Source organism: Rana temporaria, chromosome 4 (genome assembly GCF_905171775.1).
Source record: "Rana temporaria chromosome 4, aRanTem1.1, whole genome shotgun sequence".
NCBI classification, from domain to species: Eukaryota; Metazoa; Chordata; class Amphibia; order Anura; family Ranidae; genus Rana; species Rana temporaria.
This window is the reverse complement of record NC_053492.1, coordinates 153,642,807-153,658,099: the sequence shown is the minus strand read 5'-3', so window position 1 is coordinate 153,658,099 and position 15,293 is coordinate 153,642,807. Positions and strand designations below refer to the sequence as shown.

At 45.2% G+C, this 15,293-nt stretch overlaps 1 protein-coding gene across 1 annotated transcript in view; it reads right to left on the bottom strand.

Moving 5' to 3' along the window:
- The window catches only part of GMPS (guanine monophosphate synthase), a 59,887-nt gene that overhangs the window by 16,964 nt on the left and 27,630 nt on the right, over window positions 1-15,293 (bottom strand). The window contains exons 5-11 of the mRNA XM_040349226.1: window positions 13,557-13,660; window positions 11,129-11,322; window positions 10,414-10,579; window positions 4,483-4,634; window positions 4,159-4,332; window positions 1,918-2,023; window positions 16-131 (exon numbers count right to left, since the gene is read on the bottom strand). Coding sequence (XP_040205160.1) covers window positions 16-131; window positions 1,918-2,023; window positions 4,159-4,332; window positions 4,483-4,634; window positions 10,414-10,579; window positions 11,129-11,322; window positions 13,557-13,660 — 1,012 coding nt within the window. The remainder of the gene's footprint in view (window positions 1-15; window positions 132-1,917; window positions 2,024-4,158; window positions 4,333-4,482; window positions 4,635-10,413; window positions 10,580-11,128; window positions 11,323-13,556; window positions 13,661-15,293) is intronic.

The window sequence follows — 15,293 nt, the reverse complement described above, 5'->3', positions numbered from 1 at the left end:
GGAATGATTATGTACCTTTTTAATACTTGCGGAAAAATCTGTAACTATTTTCAATATATTGTTTGTCTCCTGGTAATCTTTGCAGATATAAGGCTCCTCGGAACATATTACACGAATTGCTAATCCCGGACCTATCAGAGAAGAAACCAAAAGAAAAAATTAGTTTTAAAATGGTAAATTAAAAGAATGTACTCTATTAAAGATGTAAATTTAGAATAAAAGAACAGTCTTTACTGATCCAATACAAATATGCAATTTTTGGATATGCCCTTCTTGGATTACAAAACAGGAGGGAGAGGGGGAAAAAAAAAAAAAAAAAAACAACACACACACACACACACACACACACACACACACACACACACACACAGTATGGCATTTCTAACATTGACCTTGCCATGCGGGTTACAAATTCAACAACCACCACCACCCATCCAAACATCCCCTGTAAGAGATCTATTTAACCACTCAAGGACCAGCTGCCGCAGTTTAACAGCTCCAGGGGGTGTGAGCGTGCATGCGGCATGACGCCGTTGTGCGTGGCCGGAGGTTGTGATGCCCCGCCGGCCACCCGCGATCTCTTGACAGACAGAATGGAGATCTGTCAATTAATCAAACACACATTTAACCCCTTGATCGCCCTCTAGTGTTAACCCCCTTTCCCGCCAGTGACATTTATACAGTAATCAGTGACTAGTTGAGTGATCGCTGTATAAATGGCCCCAAAAAAGTGTTTAATCTGTCTGCTGCAATGTCACAGTCCTGCTAAAAATTGCTGCTCACCACCATTACAAGTAAAAAAAAAATTAATACTATAAATCTATTCCCCATTTTGTAGACACTATAACTTTTGCGCAAACCAATCAATATACGCGTATTGCGATTTTTTTTGAAGAAAAAGAAAGAAGAAGAAGAAAAAGAAAGAAGAAAGAGAAAAAGAAAAAAAGAAAAAGAAAGAGAAAAAGAAAAAGAAAAAGAAAAAGAAGAAAGAAAGAAAGAAAGAAAGAAGGCGGCAGAGGTGATCTAATGCCACCAAAAGAAAGCTCTATTTGTGGGGGGAGCGGGGGAAGGATGTAAATTTTGTTTGGGTACAGCGTTGCACGACCTTGCAATTGTCAGTTAAAGCGGCGCAGTGCCGTATCGCAAAAAATGGCCTGGTCATTGGTGGTGGAGGCAAATTGTTCCGTTCCTTAAGTGGTTAAAGCTTTTTAGGTCCCAAGTCTATGGGATCACAGGAGTGCAGTTTTTTGCACTCCTGTGACCCGTTTACAGCCAGTCCATCCTGGGGGAAATCCCAACTTTACAGTCACTGGGAAACTGAGCTGGTCCCCCTCCTGGAGAGGCAGAGCAGAGAACTGAAAGTCACGGCTCTCTGCTCAGAGTGGAGGGGAGAACAGAGTGATCAGTGGCGTTTGATTGCTCAGTTGTCAGTGCAGAGGCGGCAGGTGACAGATGCAGCATCAGATCGATGCTACATCCACCAAGGTGATCAGGTTTTTTGTATACCACATACTTCTCATTTAACTCCAAAGCTTGCATAGGTTTTCTCAGGGTGCTCAGGCTTAGCCCTACCCTCTAAAGATATTGTACAAAAAAAAAAACTGTCTCCAAACCAAACTGGCCCTCGATCGTATGTGTGTGCTGTAAGCACAAAGGGAGACAAGCTCCTTTATGGCATTGGTTAAAGTAAAAAACCTGCACAATATGATGGCAGTACATAAACATAGAAAACAAAAAGGTGGTCGGTCATTCTAGGTCAAATTATCCTTACAATTCTTCAAAATCATGTGGTGAAAGATTTTGGAACAGCTTTGGTTATAAGAAAATACTAAACCACTTCTATAAAATAGCTAAAACGTTAGTTACAATAAATGTTATGCAATAAATACAACAAAAACCGAGAACAAAGTCACATACCTGGGAAGGGATGTCGACAGACCAGTTCTTCAGGGAGCCCAAGCTCTCTTCCCAAGATTCTAACTTCATCCTTGTGAAAATCTTTTAAGGGTTCTATTACTTTACCCTAGTGGAAAAACATGTAGCTTTAAATCATCAAGATATGTCATAATGAGTACATCCGACAGTCAAGAGTGCTTCCTATCACACCCCTTATGCTAGGTACACACAGCCCTAAAATCATACTAAAATGCTCATTTTGGCAGTAAGGACCCTTTCACACTGACACTTTTTCAGGCGGTTTAGCGATAAAAATAGCGCTGCTATATTGTCTGAAAAAAATCGTGCCCTGCATTCTTCAATGTGAAAGCCCGAAGGCTTTCACACTGAAGCGGTGCGCTAGCAGGACCGCTCCAAAAGTCCTGCTAGCCGCATCTTTGTAGCGGTATAGGAGCGGGCTGTTTACCGCTTCTTCCCATTGAAATCAATGGGAAACCGCGGTAATCCCACCTCTGCAGAGGCACAGCGTGGGAGATCCAACGTTAGTACAGCAGCTCAGACCGGAGCTGAGATTTTTTTTCCATTCAACCCCAACAGTGTATACCAGGGTTTAGACAAGTCATTCCTCTGAGAATGCTTGAATTGTAGTAGAACTTGGGGATAATCTGCATAATTGCTTCATTCTCAGGGTTTATCCGATGTAGACATAACAATTGACACGGCCAGCGAAACAAGCTAAAGCTGGTCATAGATGGATTGTTTTTTTCCTAACCACTTGCTTACTGGGCACATAAACCCCCTTCGTTCCCAGGCGAAATCTCAGCGTCCGGCACTGCGTCGCTTTAACTGACAATTGCGCGGTCGTGCGACGTGGCTCCCAAACAAAATTGGCGTCCTTTTTTCCCCACAAATAGAGCTTTCTTTTGGTGGTATTTGATCACCTCTGCGGTTTTTATTTTTTGCGCTATAAACAAAAAAAGAGCAACAATTTTAAAAAAATATATATTTTTTTTACTTGTTGCTATAATAAATATCCCAATTTTTTTTTAAAAAACTATTTTTTTTCTCAGTTAAGGCCGATACGTATTTTTCGACGTATTTTTGTAAAAAAAAAAAAAAAAAATCACAATAAGCGACTGGTTTGCGCAAAAGTTATAGCGCCTACAAAATGGGGAACAGAATTATGATTTTTTTTATTATTATTTTTTTTACTAGTAATGGCGGCGATCTGCGATTTTTATTGGGACTGGGATATTGCGGCGGACGTATCGGACACTTTTGACACAAATTTGGCGCCATTCACATTTATACGGCGATCAGTGATATAAAAATGCACTAATTACTGTATAAATGTGACTGGCAGTGAAGGGGTTAACACTAGGGGGTGAGGAAGGGGTTAACTGTGTAGCCTGGGTGTGTTATAACTGTGTGGGGGGAGGGGGGTGACTGGGGGAGGGGACCGATGCTGTGTCCCTATGTACAAGAGACACAGATCGGTCTCCTCTCCTCTCACAGCACGTGGAGCTCTGTGTTTACACACAGAGCTCCACGTTCCTGCTGTCACCTACCGTGTCACCGACGATCGCGTGTACCCGGCGGACATCGCGGCCGCCAGGTACACGCATCGGGTCCTCGGCGATGCGTCGGGACAGTTTTTACCCGCCGCGCGCCACCCAGTGGCGCGCGCGGGTAATGCACATAAAGGCCGTTTTTAAACGGCCACTTGGCACTTGAGAGCCGCGCTGCGGACGTATTTCGTCTATAGCGCGGATCTCAAGTGGTTAAATCAGCTAGCCAATCAAAAAAAAAAAAAACCTGAACGAATTCCCCCATCTATACATTCAAGGTGGATGAAGGAATCCTCCCGCCTGCTATATTGTATTCTGAAAACAGGCAGTCCTCCACTGTCAGAAAACACTAGTCGCATGAAAAATTTCTGCCATTCCCTCTAGCAGGAACAGCCATAGATGGATTGAAATTTAAACAATCCCAAGCAAACTGGCCAAAATTCAATACATCTATGGCCAGTTTAATGGAATCATTTGATTTTGTTGTTACAGCTCACCGGTATGTCGCTGAAAAATTGCTATCCACATGGCAGTAGTTTTAAAACACATCAAAAGTATAAACATGTGTCGATGGAAAACATTGTTACACAAGTACATTTATTTATTTTTTTATTTTTTTGCAAACCCTCAAAAAAATAAAATTTCTTGTACAAGCTGAATGAGGTGTTTTGCAAAACAAATAAACCAACATTACCTCGTCCCTCAGTTTTCTTATAAGTTCTGTATCATTGTGATGGGTTTTTATAACTTCAGCTTTAACACTGGCAATAAGAGATGCACTTTCTATCAGATCCGGTCGCAATGTGCCTTGTGCGAGAAAGACCTCCTCGGGATTAAGATTCATTTCATTTATCACCTCGTTGGCAATCTGGAAGAACACAAACAAACTGGTATAGAACGTGTTAACACTTGCAGACAAAGCTTCCATTATCCAACACAAATTCAGACAAACCACATCACCCAAAAAGCTCATCCACTCAGCATTTGTGCAGTCCATCAATACTCACTACCAAAATACCTTCACAAAGGTGTCACCAATGATTTTCCTCTTCTCCTCTGGGTTCGTTGTCATATTAAGGGTTTTGCTGATTCTTTTACGAGGTGTTCTGTCCTCATCGGATATTGGCAATGTTGTTGTACCATTATAAAAAGAATGTGCTGCATTGACAACTATTAAAAACACAAAGTCCAGAATTACCAACATTTCTCAACAGCCATTAATCTACCAGGCTACAGAGCTGTGAAAAAGTATTTGCCCCTTCCGGATTTATGCATATTTGTCACACTTAAATGATTCAGACAAAAACCTTAAATTTGGATTTTTTGAGCCAAAGGTGGACTTGTTGGTGTGTTACGGAAAACATTGTCTTGCTGTATACCCAAAGTGTGCTTGAGTTAGAGGTGACAAACTGATGGCTGGATATTCTCCATTAATATTTTCAGGTAGAGCTCAGAATTCATGATTCAATCAATTATGGTAAGTCGTCCAGGTCCTGAAGCTCCAAAGCATCCCCAGACCATCATACTATCACCACCATGTCTTATGGTGGGTATGATGTTTTTATAAAATGCTTTTGACCCACTCTTTCTTATTGTTAAATCATGAACACTGACCTTAACCAAGACAAGCGAGGCCTGCAGTTCTTTTGATATTCTGTTTTTTTTTTTTATGACCTACTGGATGAGTCGTCGTGCTTTTGGAGTCAGTTTAGTAGGCCAGCCACCCTTAAAGCGGATCTCCACTCTAAAGTGGAGTCCCGCTGATCGGAACCCTCCCCCCCTCCGGTGTCACATTTGACACCTTTCAGGGGGGAGGGGGGTGCAGACACCTGTCTACAGACAGGTATCTGCACCCACTTCCGGCCCTACGATACGGGCAAAGGACGGGTTTTTTCCTTACCTTCCGTCCGTCCCCCGTTGTATGCTGGGAACACTCGGCTCCCAGCACACAGCGGGAGCCAATCGGCGGGCGCAGCGCGACTCGCGCATGCGCCGTAGGGAACCGGGCAGTGAAGCCGGAGCGCTTCACTTCCTGGTTCCCTCACCGTGGATGGAGGGGGGAGCAGCAGGGTGACGAGCGATCGCTCGTCATCTGCTGCGATCACCGCTGGACTCCAGGACAGGTAAGTGTCCTTATATTAAAAGTCAGCAGCTGCAGTATTTGTAGCTGCTGGCTTTTAATACATGTTTTTAGTGGCACATCCGCTTTAAGAAGGTTTACCACTGTTCCAAGTTTTCTCCATTTGTGGATAATGGCTCTCCCTGTGGTTCGCTGGACTCCCACAGCCTTAGAAATGGCTTTGTAACCCTTTTCAGACTTCATACATGGCAATTACTTGGTTTCTCATCCAGTTCTTGAATTTCTTATGTTACAGCATGATGTGTGGCTTTTTTAGATCTTTTAGAATGCTTAACTTGGCGGACAGCTTCTATTTAAGTAATTTCTCTTAATCACATTTCATTCATGATTAAGCAAACAGAGCAATTACTTTTTTTACATAAAGGCCTGGCAGGTTTGGACAGCTTAAAAAATGCATTTTGTATTTACTTGGGTTATCTTTGTGTAATAAAATTTGTTTGTCGATCTGAATTATTTAAGTGTGACCAATATGCAAAAAAAAAAAATCAGGAAGGGGCAAATACTTTTTAGCAGTATGTAAATGTTGCTGTATCAAAAGAACAGGTTTCACTATGCAAAGTGCTATGGGGCACGGATACTAGACCAAATGTCTGGGTCTCATTCACACACACACTGACATGCACTATAACTAATCTCAACCTTGGTGGGGAGAATTCTGACCCTTAACCGTACTTAAGGCGAGAGCCCGATCCACTCCACGCTGTAAGAACAGCAGAATCCGGGACATCGCGTATGTACGGGAGTGCCAATTCATCTCCTCACACAGAGATGTAGGCCTTCCACGTACAATGGTAAATCTTCCGTGAAGTAGACTTCCGTGCTCGTAGCATGGTAGAAATCACAGTCTCTTGACCTGGTCTCTTGACCTTGACCTGGCCACGAATCGTGACACCTTCCGATTGAGACGGGATGCCAGAAGATCCACGTCTGGAGTGCCCCATTTCAGACACAGGCTCTGAAACACATCCGGGTGAAGCGACCAGTCTCCTTGGTCTAGCGTTTGGCGACTTAAGTAGTCGGCCTGCCAGTTCTGTACCCGCGGAATGTAAACGGCCGCCAGAGCCGGGACGTACTTTTCGGCCCACCGGAGGATGTGAGCGGCTTCCGCCGCTGCAGCCGAGCTCCGTGTGCCCCCTTGATGGTTGACATACGCCACCGCCGTCCTACAGAACCAGAGACCACTTGGCGAGGCACAGCTTGATCGCCCGGAGTTCCAGGACATTGATCGGTAGGCGGGACTCCTGAGTCCAGCACCCTTGGGCTGACTGGACACCCCAGACACCTCCCCAGCCGGAGAGACTGGCATCCGTTGTGACCACCGTCCAATGGCACGGCAGAAACGATTTCCCGGTCCGAAGTACCTGACCAGGCGACTCACCCAGGTTCTGGTAATCCAGAGACGAAGGGAGCTTGTCCCAACGCGACAGAATTTCTCTCTGCAACACTCGAGTGTGGAAGTGAGCATACGGAACCGCCTCGAAGGAGGCCACCATCAGACCCAGAACTCGCATGCAAAAGCGAAGAGACGACCACTTCTGTGTCGCCAATCGCTGCACCGCAGATTGCAGTGTCTGTAGTTTTTCCGTTGGGAGGAAAACTCTCGCCTCTGAGGAATCCAGGACCAACCCCAGTTATTCCAGACGCTGAGACGGTACCAACACTGACTTCTGGACGTTCAGCAGCCAACCGAATTCCCGGAGGGTCTGGCAGGTGATAGACACATCCACCTCTAACTCTGAGGCTGAAGAAGCTCTCAGGAGAAGGTCGTCCAGGTATCCTACAATTGCGATCCCGCGCTGCCTCAGCAGGGCCAGAATCAGAGCGAGCACCTTGGTGAAAACCCGTGGTGTGGAGGCCAGGCCAAAAAGGGAGGGCCACAAATTGAAAGTGGTCCTCTCCATCCGCAAAGCACAGAAATCTCTGGTGCTTTGCGCATATGGGGATATCCAAGGACGCTAGAAAATCCCCCTGATGCCGCCACTACAGAGCGGACCGACTCCATCCTGAACTTTTGCACCTTGACAAAACAGTTGAGGACCTTGAGGTCCAGGATTGGACGAACCCCTTCCTTCTTGGGGGCTACAGATTGGAGAAAAACCCCCGAAACCGTTGCAGTGAAGCAACCGGCACAATCACTCCCCTGACCAGCAGTTTGGCGGACAAGAGAGAAACTATCTTGTACCCCGAGGAAACTACTTGGCAAACCCACCGGTCGGAAAGAAAAGCCCTCCACCGAGCGGCGAAGTCGGCCCCCCCAAGCAGGCTTATCCGCAGGCTTGCGGAACCAGGGGCGCTTGTGCCCTTCAGCGGGCACCTGAGGGCCCTGGAAGCGTTTTCCTGCCGCACGGGGCGGATGAAAAAAAAACAACTTTTGGGGGCGGTAAAGGAGGGCCCCTGCTTACGTCGAGGCTCCTTAATTTTTCCCGATTGTGGAAGCCAAGTACTCTTACCTCCCGTGGCATCTTTTATGATGTCATCCAGAGACGCCCCAAAAAGCCAGTCACCCTTAAAGGGCAAGTCCACCAAGGCCTTTTTTGAAGACTGGTCCGCAGACCAACACTTCAGCCACACAAGGCGGCGTAGCACCACCGCGTAGGTGGAGACCCTGGAAAGCAGGGGAAGCGCATCCAGGGCCGACTCAGAGACAAATTTTAGGCCCTGCACCAACTGGTCGGCCAGTTCCACACAAACCTCAGAGGCATCATGCGCCTCCAGCTCCTGCAGCAACAACTTTGCCTTTTTCAGTCAGTGTCTGACACTAGAGCCCGACCCCACCACTGTGAACATGGAGCGGGCCACAGCCTCAGCTTTCCCATCTGCGGGGTCCTTAAAAGCGGGAGCTCCTTCCACAGGCAACGTGGTCGCCTTGTTCAGTCTAGACACAGGGGGTCCACTGACGGAGGAGAGGTCCACTTTTTTAGGAAATCCTCAAACGGATAATGGACCGCAAAGCATTTAGGAACAGAAAAAAAACTATGCAGCCAATCCCATTCCTTGTACAATATTTTGTCCAGATATGGAACACAAGGAAACACTTTTGCGGTGCGGGCCGGCTTGCGGAACCCAAAAGGGACCGGCATCTCTGATGCCTCCGCCGAATCCTCAAGTTTTTGAGTATCCCGCACCGCAGTGATAAGAGCTCCAACAAGCGCTGTATCATGCGCTGACCCTGAAGCAGAGTCATCCTCACTGTCCGTGTGGACTAGGCCTGCATCCTCCGACATAACGGAACCAGGGCCGGACGCCGTAGCAGGGCCCAATTCCGCATCAAAGACATCCCCAGAAGAAGGCGGGGGGAGGGGGTGCTTTTTACCCCCATTCTGGCCACTCACTGATTTGATCCTGGCAACAAACGCCTCAAGGACTGCCGCCATAGCATCCATGGAGGCCGCAGGAACAGGGGCACTAAGGGTGAACTCCGGCATGTCTGGGGGAGAAGCCACCGGTTTGGACGCCATGCTGACCCACTCTAATGCCACCCTTGTACTGCAAGGCAGGACCCACAGGCCACCCTCCCGGCCGCAACAGAGAGCAGGGGACCCCCCAGAGGACTCACCACCCGACCAGGCTGTAGTGCTGCTGTGTGAGCTAGAACGCTGTCCGTGCTGTGCCGTCCCTCAGGAAGTGTGCTGGAGCCGTTCGCGCCATTATTTCGGTCACTAGAGGCAAAAAAAACCCTCCAAAATGGCCGCCGACATGCAAAAAACAGCATGCGGGCTACAAGAAAATGGCCGCCGATCGTCAATAAAGGCGGCCGTCACCGACAAAAATGGAGGCCGAACACGTTTAAAACACACAGTGAAAAACCCAGTAAAAAACGGCAAAACAATACAGGGCCTCTGCAGGCAAAACATGGCACACATGGCAAAAAAAAAAAAAAAAAAAAAAAACACCACACAGGACCCCCGACAGCAGCCGAAGCCCCCAGTTACAGGACGGAGCCCCCCAGGCGGACCCCCCACCTCACGGCCGACCACCCAAAATGCGGGGAAGGAGGGAGAGGAAGGGAGAGAGGAAAGTAGGGCGGACCCTCGATCGACCTCCCCAGGAATGCACCAGCCAAACCACCATGCCAAGGCAAGGGGATGCTACTTACCCGTCCTGCGACCACCGGCTGGAGGCATCCCAGACAGAACCAATGTCCGCGCAGTTACGGCATGGCTGTCGGCCCGGCACACTGTGACACAGACATAGAGACTGGTCATATGTGTGCCCTGGAGCGTATAGCTCACCGGGCCACCCCTGGAGCATGTAGTGGACATAGCTAAAGGCCGGCACACGCTCGATGGCTGAACATGGGGGGACTACAACAATCGAGGATCCAGCCTGTCACTCAATCGGTAGTTGATTGTAGATCCCAGGATCCAAAAATGCAGGAAAAAAATAAAATAAAAGTGAGAAAAATCGCAAAAAAAATCTCCAGAGCACATGGGCCCAGAAGAGCCATGTCATCTCCTTTCACTAGGCAGAAAAAAACTGGGGCTGCATGAGGCAGAGAGAGGGATGTACCCAGGGGACCCGCCCCCTGGGAGGTACTGTACTGTGAGAAGTGTTTTTAACACTTAACGTGCTGTTTTCTGCCTAGTCAATCTCCTAAAAGGAAGGATAATACCCTAAGGTCAATTGCTGCTGTGTCCGTCCATGAACAGAAGAGAAATTTTCGTTTTGGGTTGAATAGTGTAACTCTGCTTTCACAAAATGCTAAAAAGATGGACAGAAAGCAACTACATGCTTTTGCATTTGTGACAGTGAAAGACATTCTCTAAAAAACATTACACTGTACTGGAAATGACAGCACGCAGAACCCACCTTTGACTTGAATTCCCAGTTTCTTCAGAGCCTCTTCCACAGCCTGGCTCTCTCGCTTCCGCATAAAGCCATTGTCTATGTGCACTGCAATCACTTGGTCTTGATTTAAGGCTTTGTTTAAGAGAGCTGTGCAGACAGTAGAATCTACTCCACCACTCAATAGCACCTGCAGAGCACAGAAACATGCAACAGATTTCACATTAAAAGGTTTTCAATACAAATTTATTCTATTCACATCAGTGGAAAAAGGCTTAAAATATGATTATCAAATACTGTATCTAAGTAAGCTTGATTAAGTGCTTGAGTTGTAAATTAGACAAAAAACATCAAGACCAAGTTCAGGACAATCAACATGGATGAAATGCCTAAATTGATTTGTTTTCCCAACTTTGTATAGTAAAAAATGTATCATTGTTTTTAGATTAGCATGTAAAATAGCTGCTTAACAGATCTCTGCAGGTCATTCATACGGCCGAAGCCCACAAACCTGGACAGTGCTTCGCTGGAGGGGTTCGTTATCCGGCAAGTCTGTTATAATGTGCTAGTATTGCTCTGCATACTAGCACATTATGACTAACTGCTCAGGGCCCAATCTGTGGTGGTTTACTACCACTTTAATGCGGTGCATAAACAATTCTGCCTTTTTTTAAAGCAGCCATTGACCACTATGAGAAAATATTACTCGTGACCTATATATGAGTAATAGAATACTTACCAAAACTTTTGATGATCCCACCTTCTCCTTAATTTCTCGAATACATTCAATCTCTCGGTTCTGTACAGTAAAGGTCCCACTACATCCCGCAACATCATATAAGAAGTTTTTCAACATCACTTTCCCATTCTCTGTGAGACCAACCTCAGGATGGAACTGAACTCCATAAAGTTTTTTGGACTCATTAGCAATGCCTTTGTAGAATAAACGACACGTTTTAAAATTAACCACAGAATTCCACATTACACCAGATATAACATTTCTAGTACTCCTTTACACATCTGCCACCGTAGAATGAATGCAACAGAAATTAGAACTCAAGTACAAGATAGGTTACTGATCAAATAATTATATCCTTAAAAACTTGTATTTTCTTCTGCGTCTGTCTACCATATCCATGAAGACGCATTTAAAATCTATTCTAGGATATCTGATAAGCGCTGCCAAATCATGTTTTCCTGCCCATTGGAAAAGCTCCACTCCTCCATCCATTCCCCGGTGTGAAAGAGGTCTAAAAGACTAAACCTTTTTCTGAGACTTGTTTAAATCTGCATTTTTTGCTTGCATTTATTTTTTTTAGCAGAGACCCTATTGCGGTTGTTGCAATATTTTATGTCACACTGCTTTTGCATAGCAGTCTTTCAAATGCAATCTTTAATGAATAGAAAGCTAAACAGTAAAGTTAGCCCAAATTCTTTGTATAATGTGAAAGATGATTTTTACACCGTGAGAATCGTGATCTTTATTCTAAGTAAATAAAAATACGATTCTCATTTTGGCCAAAATCGTGCAGCTCTAATGCACATTATGACAGGAAGTTAAATATACACAAGTTTTTGTACTTGGGTGTTTTACTGCCACCTATAGGAGTTTGGGACACTGACAAACAAAAAAACATAAGCCAGCCTCTGTATATCCCCCTTCTCTACCCAGCATGCTTCAGTTTTAAGCGAAAGTAGTACCAAGGGCAACAGCAAAAACCGACAGGTGCAACGGTGTCCCTCAATGGACACCAATATTTTTTTTTTATATTTACAGCAAGCACACTTTTTTTCTCTCATTCATTAAGGGACACAGGAATTTTAGAAACAAGCAAGCCAACTGAGGAATGGGAAAACAACCAGTGACAGACTCAAGACACTGGGAGGAATCTAGAAAACAAGGTACCTGTATGAGCAATGCAAGAGTCTAAACCAAGGGAGAAGCAACCTAGCCGGACAAGAAAGCTGGGATGAACGTGGTGCCCCAGGCCAGAGTGGAACATCGAGTCAGTGCAAAACTGAAAACAACCTCTCAAAACAGGTGGAAACCACCAGTAATCTGAAAATGGGAAACTTGACCAAAAATAACCACTGGGAGAAGTCCAACAGAAAAGATCAACCAGTCTTCAAGGGAAGGCCAAGGCCTCATAATCCTAACCCATAGAGTTCAGGGGTGAAAAAAAAATGGAGGACCTACGATAGGAGCAAAGGTTGCTGAACAAACAGACAACCTCACAGTGATATGTCAATGAAAACGTGCCCTCAGAACATGAGGTAAGAAAAAAGACCCCAAAAGGAACCTCCCCCTCAAACCCCCTGAAAGTCAGACTAAAAGAAAGAGGGAGAACAATGAGAGGACTCCTACATAAGGGTGGGGATAAAGGGAAAAAACACATATCCCAACCCACAATGGTGCAGAAAAACAAAACGACACACTGGGACCTGTCCGCATGAGCGGATGTCTCTGGGTTTGATACAACCCTGCCCACCTCTACTCAAAGCATGACTCTTAAAAAAAAAAAAAGCTGGTCCACCAAGATCCAGTGAAGTGAGAAGTAGCAGATTCAGATAGCTGCTATTTAAAAGACCAGTTGCAAGGCTATAGCAACAAGAATCTTGATTGAGTCACAGACTTTAAAAGCACCAGCATCATCTTGTTTGAAGTCACCAAAGAGCCCAAGAAAAGGCAGCCAACATTTAAGGACACTAGCAACAACACTGAGGCATGCTGGGTAGAGGATGGGCTATACAGGTGCCAACTTTTTGATTGAATCTCCTGTAGGCGGCAGTTTAACCAGATTGTTCAGAACTCGTGTCCCTCAATGGACAAGAAAGAAGATACGATTCAATCACTCTCCAATAGCTATGATCTTGGCTCGGTTTCTGTCATCCTTATATGAATCATTTACCACAGAGGCTTTTTACACAATCAAGAATACATACACATTCACTTTTTGGATACTGTCATAGCCTTAATAAAAACTCATATGTATCAAATTTTATATCACATTAAAATTTTATATCTTATCAATCTGCCCAAATTATGGAGGCAAGGTTATAGTGTGGAGAGAAGGGACAGAGAGGAATCTATTTATAGTTATCTGTCAGGGTCATATTAAGGATACCAGACAGTCATATGACTGCAAGTAGATATTCAAGATGCATACCTGCAACTATGTTTCCAGATCGTGCCACAACTTTAAACCCATCAGCTACCTTGTCTACGCTGTCACCGTGTGTCAACAGCACAACCTCTTCTTTCTGCAGTCCCCTGAAAACACAAGTTAAAACATTGAGGAAGCAAAACCAATACAAGAAGAACAAAACATTCAGTTTGTATAAGAAGCTCAGGCTCTAGTACACTTTACACACCACACTTCTTCACAGCAGGGAAGATCAGAGAGGTTTTTAATGTTTGGTAAATGAACACCTTGACTGAAACGGCTGTGCTACTTGTACCCCTCAAGACCCCTTATGCTGCTAGCATTAGTAAATAGATATACTTTCTTATCAAAAAAAAAAAAAAAAAATTAAAAGCCAGCAGCTACCGGCTTTCAATAATAGGACACTTACCTGTCCTGGAGTTCAGCGATGTTGGCACCTGCAGCTGATGTTTCCATTGCGGGTAAGGGAACACGGCAGTGTAGCCTTTCGGCTCCACGCCGGGAGCCCTATACTGTGCATGAGAGAGGCCCCGCTCCTCTCTCCTATTGGCCTGGCAGTCGGGGGAGCCCCACAGTGACGTCATGGGCCGCGGCCCAGACACCCGGAAGTGGGAAAAGAATACCTGTCCCCCCTCCCTCACCGGTAGAGGGGGGGGGGGGTTCGATGAGCGAAAGTTCCACTTTTGGTTGGAACTCTGCTTTAAATTGTGCATTTGGTTTGTGGTTCTTAGATGCAGCTTTAAAATGCCAATATGTTTAAAAGAGAAGTAAAAGGGATTTTTTTTTCCAGGAATAATACTTACCTAGGTGGATGCAGCATCAGTCCGATGCTGCATCAGTCCCCCAGAGCTTCTGTGGGACTTAGAACCTCGCCAATCACTCGATTTTCACAGCTACGAGCAGAGAGCTGCAGACTGTCAGTCACAGCTCTCTGCTCTTCCCCCCTCCTCGGTCACTGGAGCGCTGAGCTGTGGAGGGGGCGGGGGCAGCCAGCTCAGGCTCACTGAGAGGCCAAGACGGGTGTCAGTCCAGGCACCTGGTGGATCCAGACTTTGTTGGGATAACACGGCGCCTGGACTGACATGCATGAGGCCAGCAGAGAGTAGAGCTGCACAAAAAAAAAAAAAAAAAAAATCTTGATTCAACCCACCCGACGATCTCCAATGCAGGGTTTGACGATTCTTTAGTATAACAAGTGGAGAGACTTAGCTTGTCAAAAGAAAATATCTAGGCAGTCTGCCAAATTTTTAACAGGAAACATTGTAACTAAGTAATAAGAGAGTGAGTGTGTGTAAGTTTCAAATTTGTGTGTAAATGCAGGAAGTTTAACCACTTATAATCTAAATCTTTTTCCGACACTTGTTTTTTGCTAGAAAATTACTTGGAACCCCCAAACATATCTATTTTAGCAGAAATCCTAGGGAAGAAAAAAAAAAATGATGTCACACTATTTGCCCAGCGGTCTTTCAAATGAAATTTTTAGGAAAATATACACTTTAATGAATAATAAAAAAAAAAATGAAAAATAAAAAAAATAAAAAAAAAAACACAAACACACGAAACCGTTAAGTTAGCCCAATTTTTGGGGTTTTAATGTGAAAGATGTTACGATATCTTCTAAGAAAAAAAATTGTGATTCTCATTTTAGCCAGAATCGTGCAGCTCTAGCAGAGAGCAGACTTCAACCTCCTCTCTGCTGAAAATGGGTCACAGAAGTGCAGAAATTAACAGCACTCTTGT